The sequence below is a fragment of the Trachurus japonicus genome, chromosome 11 (genome assembly GCF_045865225.1).
Source record: "Trachurus japonicus isolate A0001 chromosome 11, Traja_1.0".
Classification (NCBI taxonomy): Eukaryota; Metazoa; Chordata; class Actinopteri; order Carangiformes; family Carangidae; genus Trachurus; species Trachurus japonicus.
The window spans coordinates 27,320,945-27,348,372 of NC_140917.1; the positions used below are offsets into that span (position 1 = coordinate 27,320,945).

Below are 27,428 nucleotides of genomic sequence, written 5' to 3' on the forward strand. Positions count from 1 at the left end.
TCTCCCCAGGGTGCCCCCGTCCAGCCCGTGACCACCCACCAGCTCCACCCACCCACTCCCCTGTCAGACGTTTGTGAATTATGGATAAGTCTGGATGGCTTCTTATGAAATATAAATCTTCCAAAGCAGACTATTGAAAAACACAAACACCTCTAAACCCCGATAACCCTGTTAGGAGACTCACATTCAGCGTGTGACTAATGCTGAAACACAAACTGAAACTTTACACTTAGACAAGCATGTCAAACATCTAGGAGCAGTGCAAGTAGCACAAATCCTCTGTGGGCGCCCCTCCCCTCCCGTGGTTAATTGTATCAATGCAAAGTCTCTAATGCGATACATATTGTTTTCCTGGAGTGTTTCAGACAGATGATCCAGCCTGACGAGCAGGGAGGAGAGGAGATGATTAAACCTCCCTCCTTCTCCTCCTCTCCACACAAGCTACAGACAGACAGAGACAGACTGAGGAGGGAGGTAGACGGACTGAGCTGCCGGTGAGATTAAGCTGCAGTCAGCTGTAGTTTATAAATGGAGGATTCATGTTTTCTTCCCATTGGATCGCAGAGTAGGAGCGACTGCTGTGTGTCTCGTTCCTGCAGCCGTGACGGGGACAGACGCTCAACACACTAGAGAGAGAGAGAGAGAGGTACACAGACAGACGGAGAGAGAGGAGGGACACACGAGGACTGTCAGTCCAGCAAACACTTCGTACTGACTGGGAACGACTTGACTGGTGAGTTTGTCTCTTTTGGTTCATTTATTGAGGTAAGAAATCGAATAATTTTTAAAAAATATATACTTTGGCGTCTTTTGCAGAATACATTAAGATATTCATAAATCTTAGTCATTTTAACAGTAACCAAACTCGTTTGCATATGTCCAAATTGCACTTTTTACGTGTGAATTTTCAGAGGTTTAAAAAAAAAAAAAAAAAAACTTCATAAATAAAAGCATAGCTCACTTGAAGAAGTCTCCTGACTGGAGCCTTTTCACAATAAAACACCTGTGACAAGCAGAAGCCCTCTCGGTTTAGACAGCAAGCCTCCCGTCATTTGATTTGTGGGATGTTGTGTACCATTTTTATTCGTGGCGGAACGAAATGAATAAGCCCCTCTGCTCGCTGTCACAGGTTGAAGTGAACTCAAGATATGCGTGACGGAGTAAATGTGCCGAGCGCAGATGGAAGAGAGGCGGGATGGTGCGCGCGACGTGTGTGTGCGCGCGCGTGTGTGTGTGTGTGTGTCAGGAGGAGAAGGATCTGGTGCGTAAGCGACCTGTCATGCATCATTTCCCGTTCACTAAACTACCTCCGTTAACGGGCAGCAACAGCTAGCCACGTGTTGTGTGTGTGTGTGTGTGTGTGTAGAGGTTGAGGTTGGAAGCACTAAAGATGAAAAAAAAAGGAAAACCAGAAACATGTAATTTCAAGCTAGGCTGCACCCACAAAATGCATAGGGCATCAATTAGTTACATGACTATGTGTGGGCGCTCTCCATATGACTTTTGGAAATCTATTTGAAAGCATTTGAAAACGCATTCATTAGCAGTGAGTGACACCCAGTTTATCATAATGTCCATGCAGACAGTAGACAGGTATTCATCACTCTGTCTCACTCCTCAGAAATTGAGTTTACAATGTTAAATTGATGGATTCAAGTATCTAAAGAGCGCACCTCAAGGTTTTAGTAAAAATGATGCCCCGGTCCAAACACTCCTCCTTTGTTCATAAACTCTTCCCTCTAGAGCAAAAAAGGCTGCGCAAGGAGCTGCCCGACACACCAATACATCAATGTCACAATTTGTTTTTATCCTCCACATGCAGCCTCATTAAAACACCGTTTGAGGTGACTATTGTGTTGCTCCGGGGGAATCGCATCTCCCTCAAGGCAACTTGACATGCTCCCAGTCTGCTCTCTGTCTGTCTTTCTTGCCTTCTCTGTCTGTCTCTCTTCTCTGCCCCCCCCCCCCTCCCTCCCTCCTCCTCCTTCTCCCCCTCCTCCCTTTCTCCTCATTCTCTTTTTGCACCCCTTCTCTATCCCCATCGTCCCCAGATAGAGAGAGTGCTGCCTCAACCCAGTGGGAGAGAAGCCTGCTCCCCAGGATTCAGTCTGTCACCTCTAATTTAAAAATTCAGTGATACACAATCCAATACAGGATCTTAATAATAATGCAGCTGTTTTCTATGACAGGCTTTTAAACAGGCCAAACATTCCTTGCATATACAGTAGTTGTAATACAATCCAACTTACAAGCAGTGGGAATCGTGGCCTCCAAAGCAGACCCATAAAGTCATATAATAAAGGAGACTGGAGGCCAGCAGTGACAGTTTTATTTGCTGATACTTGCTGTAAGTCAGTTTAGTGCATCAGGTGCAAAAATGAACACAGCAAGAAACTATATTATATACAGCAACAACAAACACTTCTCCTCAGGTGGTGAGCAGTATTTGTGGTGCAGGGATGATACCAGAGATTCTGGGCACTATGACAACGGTTCACTCAGGACCACATATCTGTAAATCCTAACCTCTCAGTAATGATAAAATAAAAACAAAATGAAATTGTCATTTGTGTGGCAACTTAACTGGTTTAGGTTTGGTCAAGTACAGATCACTGTAACTGCCTGTTTTTGGTACAGGAATTGATGTGTTGTTGGTTAAATCATCAAAACGTCAGCGCTTTTAGTTTGAGAATCGCAGACAAGCAAGTGCTTATCTACGGATTCACTCACTTTTTTTCTTGTCTGTGTCCGTCCATCCCATTGTCCTAAATGTGACAGTTCAGGAACTTCAAATTCTGAAACAGTTTGGATTTTGGTGGATAAAGGTCAAAGGTCAAACTGTGTTTCATAGTCTCTTCTGTAAAATCAGATAATAAATCTGAACGAAATGTCCTGCTTTGTCTGACCACCAGTCCAGAAACCAAGGATGTTAAATTTGTATGACATCAAAGAGACATCACCGGAGATTGGTATTTTTGCTCAAGAATAATTGATTATCATATTGATTGATGGACTAATTGCAGGTATAAGATTCCCTTGTTATTCAAAGGAGTGAATGCAACAATAGCAGCAGAACTTACAGGACTTTGATCTATACTGCCAGGAGCATTAAAGCATTAAAGCAGCTTTTACTACCTGTAGCTCGTCAGCTCAGTTGTGCGTTATGATTTGTGGGTTTAATCATAGATTTATTATATACAGTGTAGTTATTAAAAACAGTGGCTAGGGGAATATAAAGTGCTTAGGAGGAACATGAAGACTTTAACTTTGGCACTGTTGAAGATCCTCCTCAGTGGTTCTATCTATATTTACTGTCAATGTTCCCAAGCCTGTGTGTGTCTGTAGCGCTCCCTCTGCTGCTTCTTGGAAAGCAGGCGCCCCCCCCCCTCCCACCGTCACCGCCACCACCACCACCACTCCGACTGGTGCGGGAGGTAGTGGAGCAGTGGCACAGCACAGACGGATTATGCTCCCGCGTAAATCCGCTGTCATTTCAAAACTCTCCCGTTACAAGAGATTCTCTAATGAGAAGCCCTCTGCTACACCCTGTCTCTTTCACTCTTCACTCCATTCTCTCTCTTTCACTACTTTTATCTGTCTCTCCCTGCTGTCTCTCTCTGTTTAATGGAAGTTTTTCTTTTTTTTTCCTGTCATGGCCCTTTTCTGCCTGTGTGTTTGTGAGAGCAAGTGAGAGATTCTGTTTGATGTCAACATGTAGAGAAAAAGGCCTCATATGAAGTAAAAAGGCCTTGAGTCTTGAGCTCGCTGGAGCTTCTACCTTGTATTTTTTTTTTCATTTGACGTTGTGTCCAATTACAGAGATCTGTTTCTAAAGCTCACAGACAAGAGTTCATCTGATAACGCAAGGCCTTTTTTTTTTTTGAAACAAAACAGTGATGAGACGTTGGATCAAATGGTAGAGCTGTAGGCTAGTTGAGACAAGGACTAGAACCAATCAGGTTTTTTTCTTGAGAGCAATATATCCAGTTGCCATGAGCAAAATAATAAGCAAACCACTCCAAATTGTTATGACTTTTTACCACTGCATTATGCATAAAGAAGAATAAGGAAACTGAATGAATGTGTTTTTGTTATTTTTCCTTTATGTAAATTGAGATTATTTGTATCCGGATTGGTTTGTAATTGTGTTAAAACACTATAGAGCAAAATGACTGTGTGAGAAGTGGTAGGATGCAAACCATACTGCTTCCCTATGGGGATTCCCTTTATGTTCATTGTCAGACAGTCATCATCATTGTCATATTTTGACCACATCAGCCTCCTCTGTGTTGTGCTTCACCTTCCCATGCCCCCAACCAGCCAGAGATGAAGCCTGGTAAACATCTTCACATTAACCTGGCTTTGTCCCTGCAGCAGACGGAGCCTATGAAATCACAGGCCTGGAGGAAAATATGTTTGGTAGTGGATCTACATGCTCTAACTTAGACATAACCCGGAGCCCACATGGCTGGCTGTCTGTCTGGAGACATTGTAATAGTTTTATGAGACTTAACAGGCTCAGCAGGGGGCCGCCTCTGCAGCGAATACTCATTGAGTCACCAGACAGAGGGACTGAATGGATGGAGGTCTTGCTTAAAGCAAGTGTACAGTAGGCAGGGAGTTGGAGAGTAAAAGTGTAGAAGGGCATAATGTAACATAATGTAATGACAGGAAGGATCAAAGGATGGAGAGACAGAGAGGAGGAGGAGGAGAGACGAGTTGAGGGAAGGGATTGAAGAAGCAATGTGAAAGTGGAAAGACAAGTCAGGAAGAACTGACAACAAGAGAGGGGAGGTTGGGAATTCTTGTAATCAGATGGACACAAAAAGAAAGACTGACAAAGAGGAATAGCTGTAAGATTAATCAAGGCCATTGTACCAACAGAAAGAAGGGAGTTCCCCTAATCAAGAATGGCTGACAGAAGCAGAGCAGAGGTCAAAGAGGGGGAGACAAAAAAGTGTGATGAAGGCATCGGTCAGAGAAGGAGAGAGAGTTTTGCAAATCATGAGGAAGACAAGATGGAGAACAAATGGTGGGAGAGTAAATGAGGGGGCAGACGGGTCAAGAGGAGAGGAAAGGATGGTGGGAGGAAGAAGAGAGGGGAGACGGATAAAGCAGATAAGATATATGTCTTGACTTGCTCTCCTCTCCTCCCACATCTAGCGTCATCCCTCCATCTCTCCTCGTTCGTCCTTGTTATGAAAGAGCATGTTGTATTGGAAGAATAATTACTCTTAATTGCGTGTTCTTTGTGAAACTCAGAAAGACGGAGTGCTCTGTCTCAAGACAGATGACCTGAATGTATCAGGATGTTGCTTTATGCAACTTTCTGACCTTCTTATTCAGCCACCAAACACACACACACACACTGTTACACACACAGACATACAAATTCCCACCCGCCACACACTCGGCCTAATGTAGTCTGTTAGGATCGTTAGCCGAGTTAACATCCATGCACTTGGCCCAATGGGAGTTACTGTGTCATTCTTCACGCTCCCCAAAACAGATGCAGAGATACAGATATAGACCTGCCTTTGGGGAAGGCACGCACACACACGCGCACACGCTCTCTCACACACTCACATGCAGATGCACACCTCACCGCTCGGCTCTTACAAGCCGTGGCAGACGAGGATATTAATCGTAACTGTGGTGATGGTTTGAGGGTACCGACGCTGTCACATTAGATTAGCTTGACGGTATTTGGCCACACCCACGTCCTGTCACGACTATCTACCAATTTGTCATTCCTCTTCTTTCCATCTCCAGCCGTTTGTCTCCAAAGCCACCTCTCTTTAATTGTTTCTCTTTTCTCGCAAATCAGATCTTTTTAAGTCTAAATTGCCTGTTGAATTTCAAGAGAGGAAGAATTTGAAAAGAGCCTCCCTCCAAATCGTGTTTTCGATCACCAGGACTTGAGTATATCTGCTGGTTAGTTACACAATCTGAAAGTCTTAAAATAACACTGATTTCTGTATGCACTACTGAGAGCAATATGTATCATGTTCCTCTCCCCTCCCCTCCCCTCCTCTCCTCTCCTCTCCTCTCCTCTCCTCTCTCCTCTTCCCTCCTCTCCTCTCCTCATTGAGTCTCATGTCGCTCTGCTTGACAGGGCAGGAAATCATTCTCATTTCTGCTGTAATTCGTTCTGATCAAACATGTCGCTCCCAATCAGCCCTATTTGATTAGAAGATGCCCGTATCACAGCCCACCAAGCAGGTAATGCCTGACACTCAGATTTCAGCATTATAGCAGTGTGTGTGTATGTGTTCACATGTGTGTGAGTGCGTGTGTGTGTGTGAGAGTTAGATGCGCACGTCGTTTCCAGAGCTCGCATGTGAGCAGCAGCGTGTAGGCTTGTGTGTGACTATCACGCATGTTCCACTGGAAGTGCTGTATATTTAGAAACTCTCCCAGTCGGGTCTCTGCTAACAGAACCTCTGTATTATCTCTCATTATTGTATCCTCTGCTCTCCTCCTCTCCTCTAGCACAGAGACATGGGGTGTCGGCTCCCTAAGCTGCGGAAGGCAGAGGAGAGGAGAAGCCCGGGCAACATCTACTCCACTCTCCGACGGCCTCAGGTGGAGACTAAAGTGGGTGTGGCGTACACCTACCACTTCCTGGATTTCCTCTTGGGAAAAGAAGGTATGGCTACAGTATGGGCGTACTTGAGACTCTCAACAGTCTCTTTGTTACCGTTCCTCACTGTGTGTTGAAGGTTTTTCCTCGTCTCTTTTTTTTTCTTTTTTTTGAGACGTTGGGCTCGGGCCTGTGAAACCCACTGGGATGTGTAGGCTACTTCTTATGACTTGACTCTGCCCACTCTTGCATACTTGAGATTTTTCTCATGTATCAGCTCTGTCCAAGATGATGATCACAAACAATAATGAAAAATGATGAATGAAAAAAATATATATTTTATTTATGAATTTTCAATATAATAAATGAGACAATAGACGAACTATGACATAATCAAAAAAAGCACATTACTAGCTCAAGAACAAATAGACATTGACAAGTGGACAGAAAAAAACAAAGGGCCCTGCTCAGAAACAGTATATTCATTGACATACAGAACGTACCAGGTATTACATAAAAATTAAAGACATGGCGTTACTAGTATTACTTTTAGGTCATTCTTGACAGATATAGAAGAAATGGTTGCCACATCCTATCAAAGGTTGCAGAGCTGAGAGAGACATTGTGTCGGATCCTTTCCATATGTAGCAGATTGGTGATTTCTGAAAGCCAGGCCTTAAAGGAAGGCGCCTCATCACTTTTCCAACGAGTTAAGATGTTCCTTTTTGTAATGACCATTCCATATTGAATAGTTTTACGGTGCAAATTGGTGAGCATAAAAAGGTGTGGAGAGCCACCTAGAATTGTGGTGAGTGGATCTGGAGAAATGTTACAGTTATATACCTCAGAAAAACATTTGAAAATATCAGACCAAAACTGATTTAATTTGGGACAAAACCAAAATAGGTGGCCCAGAGTTCCCTCTGCCGATTTACATTTTGAGCAGATTGAGGATATAGAAGAGAACAATTATAAAGGTTAATCAAACAGAGGCAGTGATTGTAACCATTAAAAACTCTTAAATCTTCAATCCAGTGAAAATACATAGTTGGAACAACCAAGGTGTTAAAATGGGGCTTAAATAGTCAATTTTTAGTCGATATGATGCCATTGACAAGTGTACGTCCCTACTGAACTTATTTCTCTAGGATTTTAAAATGCTTTGGGATAATGTAAGTACAGAAGTAGATATGTTAGGATGGAAAAGTTGCATCATGTTCCCTTCATCTCTGGAATTGATTAACATTATAATCCATACAAATCTAAAAAAAAAAAACCCAACAGATGAGGTAGTTTTCATGGCTTGTTTACTAATTTTTTGCTCTCAGTGCTCATCTGCACCTGTGCTCGTCACATGTCAGTGTGATGAGAATCCAGAGAGTCTGAAATCACTGCCTTATTTGTGTTTGTTATGCGCTGTAGGGAAACAGTGAATGAATGAGTGACAGGAGAGCTGAAACACAGCTCAGATGAAAAGAACAAATCTTGGCCATTAGATGCAGCAGTCGAGCTTCATTCAGATCTGATTCACATTTGTCTCAGTTCCAGTCTGGAGGAGGGAACGGGCTCCGAGGAATGTTTCTTCACATTTTGGTTGAAATCCAACACAGTTCAAAAGGATTCTTTTCCACTGAGCACCTTCTTCTGTTTTTAAGTAAAATGTGGTTGTTTACTTAAGTTTTCTCTTAAACTGCTTTTTTTTTTGTCTCGCTTGAACTCTGGAATACGTCTGTTTGTGTGTGTGTTCCCCTCATAAAATAGCCACAGTTGCTGTTCTGATTCAACCAGTTAAATGAAATGTTTAGGTCAGCAACTCTGCAGAGCTGTTTTCTTTTTCATACTGTAAGTATCTGCGGGGCAGAAAGTGGCTTATAAGCTGAAGTTGTGTCTGTTTGCGGCTCCTGTTGCAGAGAGTTCAAAGAGTTCTCTAATTCTCCGATTCAGCTATATTGTGCACGCCGTAGCCATGCCCTGCAACTTCCCCCTGCCTCTGCCTCACACAATGACAATACACTAAAGCTGATGTCTGTTGCATGCTGTCTCCACAACTCTGTGTGTGATTTGTGTGTATCTGTTCAGGAATATGAAAAATTGTTACTGTGTGAGTGTGTGTGTGCTTGCAGCATCTTGAGTATGTTTGATGAGAATCCTCCAGAGGCATCTGGCTTCTAAAAATACTAATTCTGGCATTGTGTTGGTGTGGACTGTGAAGAGATAGAAGGGAGGGACCGAGTGAGGGAAGATAGAGGCAAGGAGGAGAAACAGATAGTGTTGAAGCAGATATGTAAAAAAAAAGAAAAAAAATGTTTCTACAAGCCAGCGCTGTGTACTGTGTCACCAAACAAGCTGAAACAGGTGCAAGTGGGCTCACTGAAGAACCCTTTTTTAGAAGCATTTCCAATGCAACACTGTAACAGGCAGCAGGCACAGCACCACAGCCAAGTGGCAACGGTCCGGTTGCCAGTCGGCTTCATTTTCAGCCAGCGCTCTTATGTTTGGCAAACGGGTTAGGCTGTAGCGTTGGCTGGGAGAGATCTGGCAACCCCGAATGGTGGTGGTGACCAAAACAGACAATGGACCTGAGGATTGCTCGTCGTTCTCGTTGCTGGAGGAAACGGCAGATAAATTGCCTAATCGCATGGGCGGCAGCAGCAGCAGCAGCAGCAGCAGAAGCAGCAGTAGCACATGTATAGATATAGAAAGACCACACACATACATATATAGTGTTCATACAAGCAGCAGCCATAGTGTCTTATTCGCACTCACGCAAAACACTTTATAGCACTTAGTCAACAGAGTTGGTGTTATCTCTCAACATACAGGCAGGTCATTTATATGGTAAACTCAGTGACGCCACCTGAGCTGCTTAAGATGAGTATACTCTATTTTAGGATAGACACAGCTAGCTACTATGAATTGATTGTGTGTGTTTCTGTGTGGTTGTGAGTGGGTGTATGCCTGCCTCGCTCCGCTCCTTCGCTCTTCCTCTCTCCATTTGTGATAGAGAGACCAAGAGAAGTGAAGGATTCCTGAAGGATTATCTGATTGTTTGTGGAGATTGAGAGACCTCATTCCCAGCAAAGGGATTTATTTGTATTTGTGTGTGTGTGTGTGTGTGTGTGTGTGTGTGTATGTAGGAGGCAGATAGAGGAATCTGTATGTCAGTCCATGACATTGAGGAAACCCACGGTCAAATCCATGCTTTAATTCAATTTGGCTCCCATTAATAATATTATTTCCCTGTCAGCGTGACATGACGACTCCGACATAGTAATGAAAAACAAATATCTCTGCCGGTGCCCCTCCTTGAGTTATGTGTGACGGCATGGCTGCTTATTGAACTAAGTCGTGTCTGCAGGAAGAGGAGCTTAATGATCAGACTGAAGAGGAGCACAGGTTTGGTTTCTAGGTTGACCTTTGACCCAGTGGATGATGAAACTCCCCAGAAACAACGCAACCGTTAATATTGTGTCAGCCTTTGCTTTATGAGTTCCAGCAATGTTTAAGCCGAAAAATATTTTCCGGCTCACTCCACGCTGTGTCACGGCGACCCTGCGGTGCATTCAGGGAGGACGAGGTGAAAAAATATGTTCAATGTTCCAGCCGGTTGACCCGCAGCTCCATCTCGTCTCGTCCTAGGAACCTGCAGCCGATGTCTTATTCCACTTATTACTCCCTTAATCACCGATCTGCTGCACCTTGACACATCTCCCGCCTTTACAAAAAGTGCCGTGATCTCCATTATCCCCATTGTGACATTGATTGGTTACCTTGACAAGTCGGCATGGATGTAGCGTAGGAAATGTAACAGCCAGGTGTGACATTTTAACCCAGCCTCCTTTGTGTCGAAGCTGCGCGCAGATAATGAGCAGAGGGAAACGGAGAGAGCAGAGAGCACGAGCAGAAAAGAGGTAGAGTGGAGCTGAGGAAGGTGGTGGTGGTGGTGGAGGTGGAGGAGGAGGGGGCCAAGTGGAATGCAAGAAGAAAGTCAAGGAGGTGTAAGGTGAGGGAATGAACAACACATGGAAACACAAGATGCAGCAAGCGTTAGTCAGGCCTGGAACGGGGAAGAGGAGGAGGAGGAGGAGGAGGAAGTCTTGGGAGAGTTAGAGGTGTGAGAAGGAGAGAGTGGGAGTCGGGAAGAGTGTGTGGATGTGTGAGGAAGGAAGCTATGTGTGATGCTGTGTGACTAACGCCGGTCTCTGGAGCAGACAGCGAGGAGCTGAACTCTGCTGATGACTTTCTGCCACCCTGCGGAGACAGAGACCCACTCTGCTCATTAAAACTTACAACATGTGTCTAATGCTCGGATGTGTGTGTGTTTGTGTGACTGAATACCTGTGGGCAAGTTGATTTTGATCATGTGGATATGTGTGTGTGTGTGTGTGTGTGAGAAAGATCTACACCCGAATGTTATGATAGATATTCCCTCTGTTGGCGAGGGGAGATAAATTCTTTCCACCTTACATGATATATCTTTGCTATCAGAATGTGAGTGTGATGTATTTGGTTCAGAGAGCAGGCAGAGCACAAATCCATCAGTTTGTGACATCTCCGGCGTCTGACGCACTCTTTCAGGTAAACATTTTTTTCCACAGAGATCGTTGAAAAAGCTGATCTGACATAGTTCAAACCATTTTTCTCCGGACCTGTACGCAGTGTCTTATTGGCAAAAGATCCTGCGGAGAGAATGCCAGGAAAGATGGCAGAGAGCTGCTGCTACGTGTCAAAAGTGAGCCGGACTAGACTTCACACCATCACAAGTACATGGTACTGTATGCGCCATGAGCGCTACACTGTGTTCTCACCAAAAAAAAAACAACCCTTTTTTTCCTCCAGCTTGTACTTGTCAGCCATTTTTGTGAACCCCGGCACTCTGTCTGAGACATTTCTTGTAAAGCAGGCTCTCCGAGGAGATCAGACCCCATTTGAAAAGCTCAGATGCTGACCAACAACTGTCATGGCCCGTGGCTACATTCCCTGAACAGTGGGGAGCTCCTGGGCTCCAGGAAGTTGATTATTTTATAGTCACTGTTTTGGCACATATCCTTGCCTAAAAGCTCTGCAAGTCATTAGAAGGCCATTTAAATAAACGTGAACCTCCACCAGGCAGAGGGATAAGCCTTGAGGGGGGCTGTGAGTAGTAATCCCCATGCATCACCTAGCAGGCTTAGTGCAAACTCTTTCTCATGAGCACACACTCAGACAAACACGGGCAAAAAAAAAAGATGGTCCATACACACTCTCTGAGATACCGTGGAGCGCATTCAACCCACAAATGTGCTTTAGAGTCACACACACACACAGATGCAGGGATTTGTACAAGGAATTAATAGGGCCCTTTCAAATGGCTCATACTCTGCCTGTGAAATCCCGGGTCAAAAAGTGAGTCGTCGCTCACAACGCCCCGGCGGCTGTCATGTGGTCAAAGCAGCGGGTTAAGACGGGAACAGAAGAGCGGGAATCAACAGCTGAGCAGCCGCTGTGTATGTGTGTTTATCTGTTAAACAATGCAACCTTGGATGTACGTGTCTGTATCTCTGACAAAGACCCGCTTTCACCCCGTAGAATCACAAAAACACAAATGTTACAGTAGTTACACAACATTTCCATCACCCCCCCCCCTCCAAGTCTCTTAAACCTCCTGCTGTCCTCCTGGGTCAAGGAAGGAAGGAAGGAAGGAAGGACAAAGGGAAAGAAGGAAGGAAGGCAGGAAGGATGAAGGGAATGATGGGAGGATAAAAGGAAGGAAAGATAGATGGATGGAGGGAGGGAACAGATTGAGTCAAAAAAGAAGGAAGAAGTAAGGATGAAGGAAGGGAGGGAGGCAAAAAAGATTGTGGAAAGAAGGAAAGAAAGATGGAGGGAGGGAACAGACCAAACTGGATCAAAAGAGGAAGGAAGAAGAAGTAAAGACGAAAGGAAGTAAAGAAGGAAAGAAGCAAGGGAAAAAGGATTGTGAAAGGAAGGGAAAGAAGGAAGGATCCTTGTGCTTTACACACTCCTTTCCTCACCACACCCCCTGCCCTGCGCCCTCACTCGCTGGCACCATAAAACTCCACCCGGCTCTTTCTGCCCTGAGCTGTTCCCATTCTGAAGCGGAATCGCAAGCCCCCCCCCCCCCCCCACACACCTTTAAATCCCACAGTGGCAGACAGTATAAATGAAGTCGCTTCCCAGCCTAAAGCGCTGCATAACACCCTAATAACTTCTGTATGCCTTTTTTTTTTCTTTTTTTTTTGCCTGAATTAGCTGCGATGCCTTCCTTGCCCGCGCATCTCGTCGGTGGGCGAGTGCCAGCCGTGCACAGCTAATGACGGCTAATGACTGTTTACAGTGACAGGATCGTTGTTATTCCCACCCCACCCGCCCGCCATCCCAGTCTCCAGCTGTTATTATTATCACTGTACTGCTTTTGATAAGTCCCCACAGACACCCGTTTAAGTGTTTGCTTGATGAAAGGCCCTCCTGCTTCCAAACAGCTATGCCAAGATGATGTGATGGTTGGATTTTCTCAGGGTGGGTTTTTCCCCCCCTTTTTTTCTCTCTTTCTCTCTCTCTCCTATTGTTTCACTGAGATGGGCTTCACGAGAGTGTGTGTTCATGTGCTTGCTTCCTCACATGCCAGCCAGCCCCTCATATGTATGTGTATGTGTGAACACGCCAGATGATGGAGAACCAATTGAAAATGAGATGGTTTGCACATCTTTTTTTCCCTTCTCTCTCTCTGTGTGTGTGTGTGTGTGTGTGTGTGTGTGTGTGTGGAGTTAATTTATTCAGGTTATTTTCTCTTCTCCAGACCCATGCAAATGAGATTGAATGGGAAAGGATGACAAGCATTCAGGCACAGACAGCCTCATCTCTCTCTCCAACATTGCTCTGCCTAACTGCCTCTTTCTCTCTCTCTCTCTCTGTCTCCCCTTTCTTCACCTCTTTTTCCATCCTCCCCTCTCTCTCTCTCACACACCTGGCTTCGCTCGGCGATAAATGCACGTGCTCCCTTAAAAGCCGGTGAACACGACGAGAGAGAGCCTCGCCACAATGCACTGACCCCGGGAGGGTGGTTCTCACAAACATTGCGCTTCCCCCCCCGGTGGATTTGCTGTGACAGTTTGCCTCTGTAAGATAAGCTCCGCTAACCATCCCCGCTCAAGTGAAGCTGTTTTCTTTCCATTGTGTTTGGTAATAAGGCAAACAGCTCTGTGTCGGTGATTGCTGCTAATGCCACACGCCCCAACAACAGGCAATGTGATAGCATTGTCTTTCAAAACCTTTTGATGTATGTAAGTGTGTTATATTAAAGAGTCTGGTAGTGTGTTTAAGTCTGTGTGTCAGTACAGATGAGTGTGTGTTCAAATCAAATAGGCACTTCCTAGCGTGCATGTGCAAGTGTCTTGTTTGTGTGTGTTTTCTAAAAAGCAGACTGTGCTGGTGACAGTGAAGACAGTCGCTAATAGTTCTGGTGTAATTAGTTTCAGATTTAGCGTGAAGATGCCATGTGTTGTTGTTCAGTGGGAATTATCATAATGAAACATGCTCTGTTCTTCACACCCTCTGTCCCTTTTGCCCCCTTCCCCTCCTCCTCCTCCTCTTTGTTCCAGCTTTTGTCCACTTCCAAATGTAACGGAGGTCTGCGGGTATAGTCACAGTCACGAGGTACCAGTAAGGAGAAGTGACAGCGTGTGGCGGTTAGCAGTACTAAAGTTAAACTCACTCACCCATAAAAGACGTGCTAAGCCACTTGCCAAGTGGTCATTGACCTCTTGGCGAAATAGTTAGCATCTTGTGGCGGTTAGCGGTACTGAAGTTAAACTCACTCACCCATAAAAGACGTGCTAAGCCACTTACCAAGTGGTCATTGACCTCTTGGCGAAACGCTTAACACCGGGTTCAAAACCCGCGCAGGGCAGGCCAGAACAACATCTGTCACACAAACATCTCCACTACTTTTCCTCGTCTCGATTACCCCTTCTTGACAAAATTGCTTTTTTTCCTCTCACCCCCCTCCTCCCCCCTCTCACCCGTTCTCCTCCCATGCAGAGGTGCCGGTGTCCTCTGTACTGTGTCTGTCCTCGGTCAGAGAGCTGCCTGTCCAGGTGAGGGAACTCTACGCGCAGGGTTTCGTCCTGGTCGCCGTCCACCCATTCGTCCACCCCTGCGGCCCTCGCCACGCACACATCCAGCGCCAGCTCCACCGGGCCGTGCTGGTCCGAGAGACGCCAAGGTACAGCACACAAACTTAACCCACCCTCGTCCCCGGCAGCACTCCACCGGAGACGACAAGTCCGACTGTGACGCTGCAGAGTGATGAAGATAACAGTTATTAGGTTTCAGCTTGTGCGGCTTCATTGTTTGGGAGCCAATTGAATCCCATTATCATAAGCAAAATTCTGCACCTCACCTCCTTCTCTTGATGGAAAATTAATTACACATGAGTCAGCCACAAAAATGGCTAACTTTAGCTCAGTGCCCCAATTCCTTCACTTTTGACTATTCATGATAATATAGCGTGTGACTACCCTGTATACTGAGGAGCTGTCTCCTCTGTAACCCAGTTCTTTTTTTTAACCTTCTTCTGACACCAAAAAACTTCAATGTTTGACTTTAGTTTTTCACTCTCACTTCTGTCTCCATGGAAATGAATGACAGATCTGATCCAAAGAGAAACTGTATACATACTTACTTAATTAACATAACATCGCCATAGGTCTGCATATCATTTCCATAACATGTGACTGATCTTCAGGACATCAAATGATTCACTCTCTCTCACACTGGAACTTCATGATCATTATGATGGAGGAAAAATGTCTCGTATGGAGACGGAGGGACCCTTGTGGACCAGTCTTTTGACTCAGTTACATATGTAACCTCCTATTTGTTGTGACTTATTCTTTGCAATTACAAGAATTACTTTGCTGAGTCTACAGTTTTAGGCGTCCCTCTGAGTTCAATCTGCTCTTTTAATGTGAATTCAAGGAATAGCGTAGTAGCGTTTACACACACAACGCACACGCACACACTGTAGAGCACAGGCAGGTGCCGGGCTGCTCCTTTGATGCCCCTCTTGCCAAGTGGTCCCGCTGCTTCCTGGCACCTGTCACCGTGGAGACGGCTGATTGCATCATCAGCGCTCGCCAGAGGGGAACGGCGCGCTGAAAGAGAGGAACCATCTCTCCATCCTTTCATCTGGCTTTCTTCAGTGATGGCCGTCCCCCACTTTTCTTTTGTCCTCCTCACCCCCCTTCGTCCCCTTTACTCCGCCTTTTATCTCCCCATCGCCGCCATCCCCTTTCATCAGAAAGCCTAAAAGTGAAAGAAGAGAAATCTGACAGATCTACTGTTTCAAATCTAGCTGGGAATGTCACTCATGCCTCAGAGCACAAGATATTACCACGGCCTTCCCACTGACCTCAATCCAAATCTGAAGTGGCGTATCTGAATACGCCTTTTATGATGGTGTCTTGCAGCGGGAGCAGGAGGAAATTCAGCCCCTTTTTTCTGTCTAATAAGTCTATTGTGATTGTGGTGAATGTGAGCGCTCTTTAAATGGGAAATTCAACCCTGTTCCAGAGATGACATTATGTTTCTGCTGTGATCGTTCTGGGTCAACGAGTGCTGATGAACATGAGCGCGGCTACCAGAATCGGTGGAGTCAAGGCTCATTTAGACTCTAATGTCAGCGGGTGCTTCAACTGCTCTGGCAATAAATGGGAAAACGAACCTGCGGTACACGGCATGGGTCGATGTTATAGACGTACATTTAACGTTCTGTGGTTCATGGGAGCAGAGTGGAACTGGAGCAAATCACATGTGAATGATGTTGGAGGCTGAATGTGTTTTGTCTCATTTCTCACCCTGTAGTTCAGAGAAAAGCCAACTGAGGTGCGCAGGTCATCGCCTGGAGACAGATGTGTGTGTGGCGGGTCACCAGGCCGCCGACCCAGAGGTGATCCAGAGCTACGTCAAGAGGGTGAGTTCACTGGGCAGCTGAGTGATGCCAGCAGAGGGAGTTTGGATTCATATTATATCATTTTCTTGGATTTGTCTTTACTTAGTGATTCTTGATGGTTTGTTGTGTTGTGTGTGTGGTATCTGGGACTTGTATTCACGCTTTGTAAGGCTGTTATTTTCAGGGTATTTAAGATCTTAGTGATGAGTAGACTTGTAGTCAAGACCGCCTAAACCGAGACCAAGACACTACCAAGACAAGAGAGTATCAAGACCAAGACAAGACCAAGACCAAGGCAGACCAAGTCAAGACCAAGACTGGTTCAGCTCAAGACCAAGACCGAGACCAAAAGAAAAGAAAAAAATTGTTAAACCATATTTTGCTATTTCGCATGAGTGGTAGAACAGCACCTACTGGGTTCAGCTGCTTCGTGTAAATATGAGATTGTATTATTTCAACAACAGGCACAACAATACAGAGACAGTGCATGTCTTGTGTGTGAACTCACTATAAATGTTTTCATCACTTGGCTGAGATCAAATATCTGTGGCAATTACATGACTGCTATTTCTAATAGCTATTAGAGGATTGACTCTTGAGTGCTGTTAAGGACTGACATGACTATTAACTAGTCCCAAAGACAAAATAACAAGCCTCCAACACCACACTGCACCTCAAAAAAGTCCAATGAATGGGAAATATGTTACTAATTTAAATTGTAATTAATTTGTAGATGAAACGTGACATCATATTAAAGGCATGAGAGGACGAGCGCCAACGCGTCTTTGTCACAAAATGCATGTGATTGGTACCACTTGAAGGGGGTGTATGAATATCCTGCCTGGATATCGTAGGCTACAAATCCCTTCGAGACCGCTCTGCCAGTCTGAGACATTGCGAGACCGAGAGACCCGAGACTGAGACAAGACCGAGACCAAAGACTGTTGAGGCCGTGACCACAAAAAAGTGGTCTCGAGAACCACATGTCTAGTGATGATGAGGCATGTATTTGGGATGCAGAGATCTCATTGCTAGAATTATTTCAAGGAACTGTCCTGATACTTCTTATTTGTTTTATCTTCTGTCCTGGAGCAAAAGTCTGAGACCAGTTTCCCCAAACGGTAAATGAGCCCACACTGTAAACTCACTGTGATTGGCTGTAATTTTATATAAGTTAACATGACGTCAAGGATTTCTGCGACATGTAACCCTGAGTTGGCAGCCAGCCCCTCTTTAAACATGTTTTATTAGTTCTGCACAGACGTACCCAGTTAGGTTCAAAATTACATAAGAGAATCTACCTGTGCAGTATATTTCAAATCAAATAAAAGAAAGAGCAGTTCCCAGAAAAGCAGAATTTCCCGGTGCAAAATCCAGACTGAGAGGAGCCTGTTCTCCATCCGGCCCTTATCTCCTCCACCTGCCAGAGTCCAGGTCAACCCATAGACCTGCAGCTGCCCACCTGCAAGGCTGAACATAATGGCAGGGAATCAGGGACAATGGGCACAGTATTAATAAAAGAAATTAAAAAAGAGATTAGAATTTTTTTTTAAAGTAACCACGTCGTCATCACTGAGTTGAAGAAAGGCTCCAATGAGACGGCCCAGAAGACGCACCTAGCAGAAAGATACAGCAGACTCTCTAATGGAAACTCTTATCTTTTATAACAACACGAAAAAGAATTTATTTCAGTCCATTAACACAGGAACGGGGATGAAGAGTTTTTCCACTGAAGAAAGATAAGACAGCCAGAACGATGGTAAGAGCAGCTCTGCAAAGGAAAGTGGAAGGTTGTGACTTAATGAATGAAACTGATGAATTTTATTGTGACAGTGACTGAGAAGCTGGACTGGTTACCTCATGACTGATCTGCTAAACGAGGCCAGTACCTGCACTGATACTGATCAGGTGCATTGGTTGAGTGTATCCATGGAGAGTCGATAGTCATGTGAGAGGAAGAGGAGCTCACAGATTCATTTTGACATCTTCACTGTGTCCTCCTCCTGTGGTATGGTGTTGTTCTGTCAGAGCACTCCATCTATGTAGGATCCTCCCCTCCTAACGTCTCTGTACTTGTTGCGCTGCTTGTTTTCATATGTTCCTTTCATGTTGGCGCAGCGTCGCTGTGCCAGCGGAGTAAACATTCAGGGGCTCAAAGGGCTACAGGCAACTGTCTATAATTGCCTGCTTGTGCCATATGGTAACAAGCCTCTGGTCCTGACATGCAGAGCTTCTCCAATTCAAACAGAGCACATTGGTTTTCAATTTCCAAATATTGCAAATTTATCTGATTGGAATGATTTTAACAATTCATATGCAGGGAAAGCTGCTCAAGAACCGAGTTGTGATATGATCCCAGATGGAAGAGGAAAGGAAACCAGCAAAACATACTCAACTCGTGCATCTCGTGCAACGTTGTCCATGTTCCTGGAGCTGAGAAACAAAGAGAGGAGCTATACAATGCATGGGGGGTTGAGTTGTGGTAAACTATAGTGAGAGTTAACCTTAAGATCCCCAGCCAGCCACAGCACCATCACTGGCATTTATCAGCTGTAAAACTCACTTTTTTAGTCTCCGCTCGTGAATTCGCCAGCAGTCCTACAATGGGAAATGAAAATGTGCTCTATTGAATTGATTTGCATCTGAACACCCAAAGAGCACAAAGGGAAACCTGATTGGATGGAAATGCACATCACTGAGTATAATGTGATCGGCTCCAGCAGCGTGACATGAATAACCAATCAGATCACAGGCTGCCATAGAGTTCGAGATAAGAACCCAGGAGCGGGACTGGGCAGACAGGGTGACAGGAGTGTGTGTGTGTGTGTGTGTGTGTGTGTGTGTGTGTGTGTGTGTGTGTGTGTGTGTGTGTGTGTGTGTGTGTGTGTGTGTGTGTGTGTGTGTGTGTGTGTGTGTGTGTGTGTGTGTGTGTGTGTGTGTGTGTGTGTGTCTGTGTGTCTGTGTGTGTGTGTCTGTGTGTCTGTGTGTCTGTGTGTCCGTCTATTCAATTTTTGATATTCTATACTTCTATTTTTTCCAGAGCTCACCAGCCCCCCCCCCTCCCCGCCCTCAATTTGTCTCCGGACATACTCATCAGATAAAAACTGTCCGTGAGTGTGTTGAGTGTAATAGACATACTATTTACGGACCTGATGTGTGTGTGTTTACGTGTGAGTGAAGTGTCAAAAGTAGTGGGTAATAGGGAACGATGTGTCTCATTATTGTTCGGTGGTAGTTTGCAATCTGATTTCTCTCCCGTCGAGCCTGTCTAAAACTGTCAGCCCAAATATCAACTGACAATTAACCACCAGAGCTCCATGGGAGGGAGTGACACACACACATTCGCACGAGGGCAGACACACACGCACACACACGGATGCGTTGAGATAATGAGGTCCTTTTGTCATTTGAATATTTGATCTTTGCAGATGATTAGGTAGGTTGTTATTCTGCAGGATATCCACTCGGCATACGTCAGCCTTTTGTTTGCGTGTAAATGAGGCATTGTTTGTGTGCCTGTAGTAGTAGAGATTTATTTCTGGTGCTGTGAATGATAGCTTTTATATTATCTGTCACTCAAGTTGGATTCTAATAGAGTTTTATGGGTGTAAGTAAGTAAGCTTTATTTATACAGCGCCTTTCACAGACCAGGGTCACAAAGCACTTTACAATTACAACAAAACAATACAAAGTTAAAATGTACATACAAATTTAAAAGGCCAAGACAACTCAGTGACAATCGTAGCAGCCCCAAGACAATTAAGCAAAAGCCTGAACAAATAAATAGGTCTTAAGTTGGCTTTTGAAGGAGTCAACAGACTCCATCGAACGCAGAGAGAGCGGAACATCGTTCCAAAGCCTGGGAGCAACAGCCTGGAAGGATCCGCCTCCTCTGGTCCGGAAACGAGTGCGCGGAACCATCAGCAGATGCTGATCCACAGACCTCAGAGCCCGAGCTGGATCAGATCACTGATGTAAGATGGAGCCTGACCACGCAAAGCTCTAAAAGTTAGAACCAGAATTTTGGTTTTGCCTGATGAAGGTCGTCCAGACCAAAACATTGCAATAAATTTTCTCTTGAAGCAAGTTACTCAGTGTGCGGGACTCCTCTTCTTCTCAGAACCAGAATTTTAATATTGATCCTAGAGGAAACTGCCAGCCAATGAAGAGCTTTAAAGGGACATTGTGTAACTTCTCCTGTTATCTATTTACGAAAATCGATTATTTCGTTCAAAAGTCTGTTTTTCATTAATCACTAATCCCCCCATCAACAAACTGAAGTGTTCCTTTCAGCTCTGAATGAGCCGTTCATATCATTCATATCTACATGGAGCGGGTAAGCTCGGTGCTGGCTGCCATGTGGTGTCTCCATGTTTTTACATTCAGTGGCAGTGTGACGGTAGGAAACCACGGAAACTCAGCGGAGACACCGGAGCTGTCGGCTCAGGTCGAGGTGGCGTCTGTGAAAAGTCACCGCGGTAACGCAGTGAGGAGGAATGGAGCGTTACACTGATGCTGCATTCACCGGTCGGGCAGACGGCCGTCGCTAACAAACCAGATGTCATTTTAGTCACAGAAGTCCAGAAAGCCGGTAAAACGTGGGTCAGGTAAACAATACCATGATCGCCATGACAACATATTGTCACGTGTATTGTTTTGCCTCGTGCTGATGGACCACTTGTTTACATAGAGGCTTGTTTATGCCGTTACGTGCAGCGGCTGTCGTCTCTCTGCCGTCTGCCCAATTTCACGTGAATGCAGCATGAAAAATACAACTGAGTTGCTTGCAATATACAATCGCAACGCTATATGGGAGTAATTCCTACACAATGTACCTTTTAAAAATAGGGAATATGTGTGTCCTCCTATTAGTGCGGGTCAGAATTCTCTGCAGGCGAGACAGCTCCTTCCTGTTCAGACATGAAAACAAACTATTACAATAGACTAAACGCGAAGACACAAATGCATGAATGATCATCTCCAAATCATTTTGTGACACCATTTTCCTGAGTTTAGAGATTTTCCTCAGCTGAAAAAAAGCAATTTCTGGTCAGCTGTTTGCAGTGTTGCACTAATGACATGTCTTTGTCCAACATAACACCCAGGTTTCTTAGGCTATAGGTTTAACAGGCTGGCCCAAGTCATCCAAGTACTGGTTAATCCCTGGAATGGAGTCATCAGGGGCAATAACCAGTGTTTGTGTGTGTGTGAGTTTGTGTGTAGGTGGTAACATTGTGTGTGTGTGCATGTTTGCCTTCACAGATCCAGGATGTAGCGGAACAAGGAGTGATGTTTGTGGGCTTTCTCCAGCAGCCGGGTGGCGGACCCTGCTACTTGGGGAACTGGGACCCAGAGGAGCTGTCATCTTTACACTCGAGCCCTTCGCCTATACACCGAAACCCCTTCAGCGCCAACACCAGCCCAACTGATCCGACGGAGGGACATCAAAACGGCGTAGAGCCTCTGCATCGCCCCTTTGAACCTCAGGAGTCAGATCATGAAAATGTAGAATGTAGCACGCAGCCTCCGGCGGCCAGAGAGCCAGACCTGGCCCATCTGAAACCCTCCAGGAGTTCAGAGCTCCACACAGAGGAGTCCAATGAACCGACCTCACAGATCAGTTTCAAAGAGTCACTGGAGTCAACCCACCAACCTCAAAATCAGAGCGAACCCGATGCAGACACACTCCAGTGGTGTCCCAGTCAAAACACAGCAGATCACCAAGGGAGCCAGCTGCGATTCGGCCCGTTGGAAAGCACAGGTACAGAGAGACGGCACGAGCGCAGTCTATCAAAAGAATCTACAGAGAAACTGTTGAGCCAGAGAGAGAGACAGGATTCCAGCTCAGACAGCTGGCACAGCTCTCCAGACCTGGAACGCAACCCTGAAAAAAGGTCCAGCTCCGTCTACACAGACGGACAAAGCAGAGTAACGACACACAACAACAACAACCACATTCGGCTCAAGAGTTCAGAGAGAGACAAGAATACGACTTCACCACCACCGCCGCCGCCGGCCAGTGAGTAACTCGTCTCCTGCTCGTTGCCTGGTTGGACAGGTCATCAGGAAGCAAATGTCTCTCTCTTCTCTGTCCAGTGGCTGATTCTCTGCTTCTTTGTGTCTGCAGGGATGCAGCTCTTCGCCCTGTACAACCACACAGGGGAGCTGAACACGGCTCTGAGGTTCTACTCGCTGAGGGTGCCACTTCGGGTACAAAAGGACGCAGGGCAAATCACGGAAGTCGACGCGCACTGGCTTGACCACATGACTCAGCATTTCACCAGCGGCGCGCACCTCATCGACGGGTTCTTCCACCTCGGGGAGGACAACGGCAAGTTGCTTGTATCTTCTTCTTTTTTTTTTAAACATATGTTTATTGACATTTTTGATTAAGTTATACAGACATAAACGTACAACACAAACTTCAAATACCCCGCCCACCAAGGATCTCATCCATCAAGGTCCAAAAAAAACAACAACAACAAACAAAACAGGAAAACTAAATAAGCAAATGGAAAATAAGAAAAAATAAGGATACATAGAGCCATAGAATCAAACATACGGTACAACGCTATTAAAATAACAACAAAAAAACTGATGCACAGACATCAGAGCAACAGCACAGACGATTACAGAGTCAGTGTAGAGCAATAAGATTCAAGGGTCAAGGGCACACTGCAGATCCGTGCTTTCAAGAAAATGTAAGAAAAGGCCCCAGATTTTATAGAATTCACAAAGTCTGTGTTTAATACTATAAGTCAGCTTCTCTAAAGCCAGACAGGCATGATGATAATTCCTTCAGCCAATGATTAATAGGGGGACATGATATATTTTTCCAATACAAGGCAATGAGACGTTTTGAATGGACAAGACAGAGATTAATCAATTTAATTTCATGCAATTTTAAGGAGAGATTTTCAAGATAGAGGCCTAAAATACAGAATTTAGGGGAGATAGGAATGGGTTTGGAAATTATTTGGGAAATTATATGTATTACTTCCTTCCAAAACTTTATGAGTTTCACATTCCACACATGTGTCTGGAATATCTGGATTAAATGTATTCAGTTTTGCTGGGGTAATGTAGGTCCTCATCATTATCCAATTGTATTGTATTCATTTAAATCTAGAGTTAATGGAGAGGCTCTGGGCCTTTGAGCATATTTTCTCTCCACTCACTGTCCAGGACACATTCCTGTAAGTCCTCACTCCATAACCTCCTCTTTGAGTCAGATGATTCTTTAGAAGGAGTTGAGAATGTATTGTAAAGTGTAGAGATCTGGCCTTTACTTTGCTGGGTTGTAAACCATTCTAATTTGTTGCTTGTATCTTCTAATCGGACATGGGGAGGGGGAAAGTTAGAGCTAAAAACAGCTCTAAGTCTTCTTTTACTTGATGACTTCTTAAATGAATGGCTCAGTCTCTAAGAGGAATTTCCCTTGGTGTAGTTGTATCCATGCTTGACAGGAGGAAAAAAGCTGCTCAGGCTGTAGATCTCTGCTCGGCTGCTGGGTAATGGATGATATGCATAGAGTTATGTACCGTAAGTCCGCGGCTTACACCAGAAGTCACTGCTCAGTCACCCGTGGAATAAGTACAGGCTTAAGCAACGGGGAAGGGGGGATCAATAGTGGAGAGATTGGCGAGTGTCTGGGTTATCTGCCTCTGTGTCTTAATTTGTCCTGGTCTTTCTCTTTCAGACAGTGGCGTCTCATCGGTGGACAGTGTGTTCATCTTCCAGAGCTCTGCAGAGGAGACCACAAACACGTCCTATGATGCCATCGTGGTTGAGCAGTGGACCGTAGTGGATGTGGGTCTTTGAGTTTTTAATACTCTGGAGAGGAGAAATCCTTTGTGACTGAAGGCTTAAGCTGTTTTCTGTCAAACATTGTGTAAGAGCGGAGATGAAAGGAAAGCTGTGTGTGTGTGTGTGTGTGTGTGTGTGTGTGTGTGTGTGTGTGTGTGTGTGTGTGTGTGTGTGGTGTGTGTGTGTGTGTGTGTGTGTGTGTGGTGTGTGTGTGTGTGTGTGTGTGTGTGTGTGTGTGTGTGCGCCAGAGTTTCTGGTTGAGCTTAACTTTTTTGCACACCTGCTCTAAGTTTATCGAGTACAGTTGGTGAGTGTTTTGTGTGTGTGTGTGTGTGTTTTCTCCGGCTCAGGGCGTGGTGGTGAAAACAGACTACATCCCACTGCTGCAGTCTTTAGCTCCATATGGATGGAGGCTAATGTGTGTGTTACCCACACCGATTGTCAAGACCAACAGGTACTGTACACATCTACACCTAAAGATATCACCATGACAACCGCAAAACTCAAATCTCTGCATAACTTGTCTTTGTCTTTGTGTTTGATCACTGAGCAACATCACAACAACATCACCTAAAACCAACAAAGACTAATTAGTGCTTTGTTGGTTTCAGAGTCTTTATTCTTTTTGTCCCTAGCCGTCTCATTCTGTTTTGGGATTAGGACTGACAGTGTAGCTTAGATACACAGGACAGATGGTTTGAGATCTGACAAATCACTATCATATGCTCATCTCAACATGAAACCGCTTTTGAAATCTGTCGGAGCTGCGAACAAAAGCGCTGTCGCCGGAATGCTCCCGCCTTGTAGCCTGCCACTTCACAAACCGCAGCTCAACGGAGAAGCGGATTTCGATACACGTAGTGAAATGTGGGCTCGTCACATTATAACATTACAGGTAAAAAGCGGTGGTTAAAAGTGCTGCTCTTTTTGTTTCCGCAGTGACGGGAGTTTGTCGACCAAGCAGATCCTCTTCCTTCAGAGGCCCGTTTTGCAACGCAAGAGAAAAGACTTCAAGGTTTGTTCCCCTTTTGCTTCTTCGCAGCTAATCTGTCACTCGTCTTTGTTGCGCCTCCGGGATACGCGACTTTATGTCACAGAAGGTGCCATTAACAAGTCATGTTGCTAAATATGGGATGTACAGCAAATATAAACGCGCTCAGGAAAAAAAAGTCTAATAATAGGCAGAACAGTCGGCCTGGAACTGTACAGGAAAGAGGCGTCAAAGACAGAGGCTTTGTTGTGGTTTGTCAGGTGTCTAGAGAGACAGAAAGAAAAAAGACACAGCACAAAGCGCCAAACTGTCTCAGACACATCTATTTGATTTCAGATGCTGAGCCTCAGGGGTCGCAGCAAGGCAAAGAAAAACTCTCCAGGAGAAGAGGAGAGAGAGAACAGGTCCCCCCCGACGGAGGCCGAGATGGACAGGTTGGGAAGAAACACGAAAGAGGGGGAAGAGGAGGAAGCGGCGGAGGCAGAGAGGAAGAGCGGGGGCAATGGAAGGAGCGAGAGGGCGAGCCTTCAGGAAGGTGGAGAGGAGAGGGAAGAGGATGGGCCACATCAAAAGGCCTCCTTGTTCCTGTCGGGGAGCAGTGTTTCTCTTGAAGACCAGGAGGAGGAAACTGACATTGACAAGATCCTTCTGTCCGCGCAGGAGAAGTCGGTGAGATGGACAGATGTGTGTCACAGAGACGACGGAGCGGTCAAGGAGGAGGTGAAGACGGAAGAGAGGATCAAACACCAGCTGTTTTCTGGCGTCTGTTGACACGTTGGGCACAAGGCAGCGAGAGGGAAGCTGAAACTGTGGTAGTTTATCAAAAAAACAAAAAAAAGTCTTTGAAAAGGAGTGTCTTGTTGATCTGGATTCTTAGTTCCTCTGCGGACCTTCCAGATGTAGTCATATATAGTGTATTTATATCACATACTGTTGCTAACGCTTCAGTCTGCTCTGTTTAGGACACGAAGCTTTGAGGTTGTAGCTCCCATCAAATGGGCGAGTGTTGTGCAGTTCCTCTGCTTTGGGTCAGTGTTGCTGTTTGATGTGTTTGACTGTGCAGGACAATACAGTAGGACCCAGAACAAGACTCCAGTCTAAGCCTTAAGTATTATTTTCTTGCCCATTGTTGTATTTTACTACTTTCTCGTCATAGGACTGTTAAAAAAGGGAGTGTTGATTTCACTGGGCTTATTGTATTTTTCTATGTAATGTATCTAAATGGAGAAGAAAACGACAGGAAAAAGGGGGTAACACAAAGTGTGTAGGAAACTGAATTGAAACGTACTGTAACAGATACATCTGCATTGATCAGTTTTGGCTCATTAGATGTCGGTGTCATTTACATGTTGGCCAATAAACATATAGTTCAGGTATGCCAAAGATGTTTGAAACTATTTATTCGTCCATCAGAGTGAGTACCTACTCTACCTTTCACAATCTTTTCCAAAAGGAATCAAATATAAAAATCAATTGGTAAAAATAATGTTAACAAATTCACAGTCTTTTGAATAATGAACGTTTTCTAATAAAATAATTCAGTATCAGCAAGATGCTACCCTGTAGTTGGGTAAGATGTGAAACATTTTATTGGGTCTCTAAATATTAAAGGGTGAGTTCATTTAACTTACCAGGAATGTTTACCATTAGCTCCAGTAGAAACTAGCTATGCAGATAGTTTGGGTTCTTTTTGGTCCGGTTTTGAGAAATGCTGCCTCCACCTCAGTATCATTTTTATTTGTGAAGAAAAATCTGAATCTAAACACCTGTGACTCCGGATTATCCACCGAACATAATTTACATAGTGACTAAATCTTCATCGCCAATTATTTCCATTCACCTCCACTGTAGGGGTGTGGTCTAAAACCTGGTCACATGCAACCACTGTTTGAAAGATACATGAGACAAGTGAGAAAATGCTTATTTGTAATTTGAGTGAACTGACCCTTTGAGGTCATGTATGTACATTAGAAATAAGCTATTTATTACTTATTTCCTGGACCACCTGTGTTGTGTGTAAGTAATGTGACATGTACGTCTTTATATAAAAGAAGAGGTCAATAAAGTGTTAAAGGAGACTCATTTTTTAATTTCTT

General features: G+C 44.8%; 1 protein-coding gene across 1 annotated transcript; it reads left to right on the forward strand.

Annotated features, from left to right (window-relative positions):
• The first annotated feature begins 652 nt into the window (after positions 1 to 652).
• On the forward strand, positions 653 to 27,408 carry rftn1a (raftlin, lipid raft linker 1a). The gene is made up of 10 exons (XM_085792130.1): positions 653 to 733; positions 6,498 to 6,649; positions 14,624 to 14,807; positions 16,448 to 16,556; positions 21,798 to 22,554; positions 22,663 to 22,870; positions 24,239 to 24,344; positions 24,692 to 24,795; positions 25,281 to 25,356; positions 25,669 to 27,408. Exons 2-10 carry the CDS (start codon positions 6,502 to 6,504, stop codon positions 26,101 to 26,103), a joined length of 2,127 nt encoding a protein of 708 aa, XP_085648256.1. The 5' UTR covers positions 653 to 733; positions 6,498 to 6,501; the 3' UTR covers positions 26,104 to 27,408.
• The last annotated feature ends 20 nt before the right edge of the window (positions 27,409 to 27,428 follow it).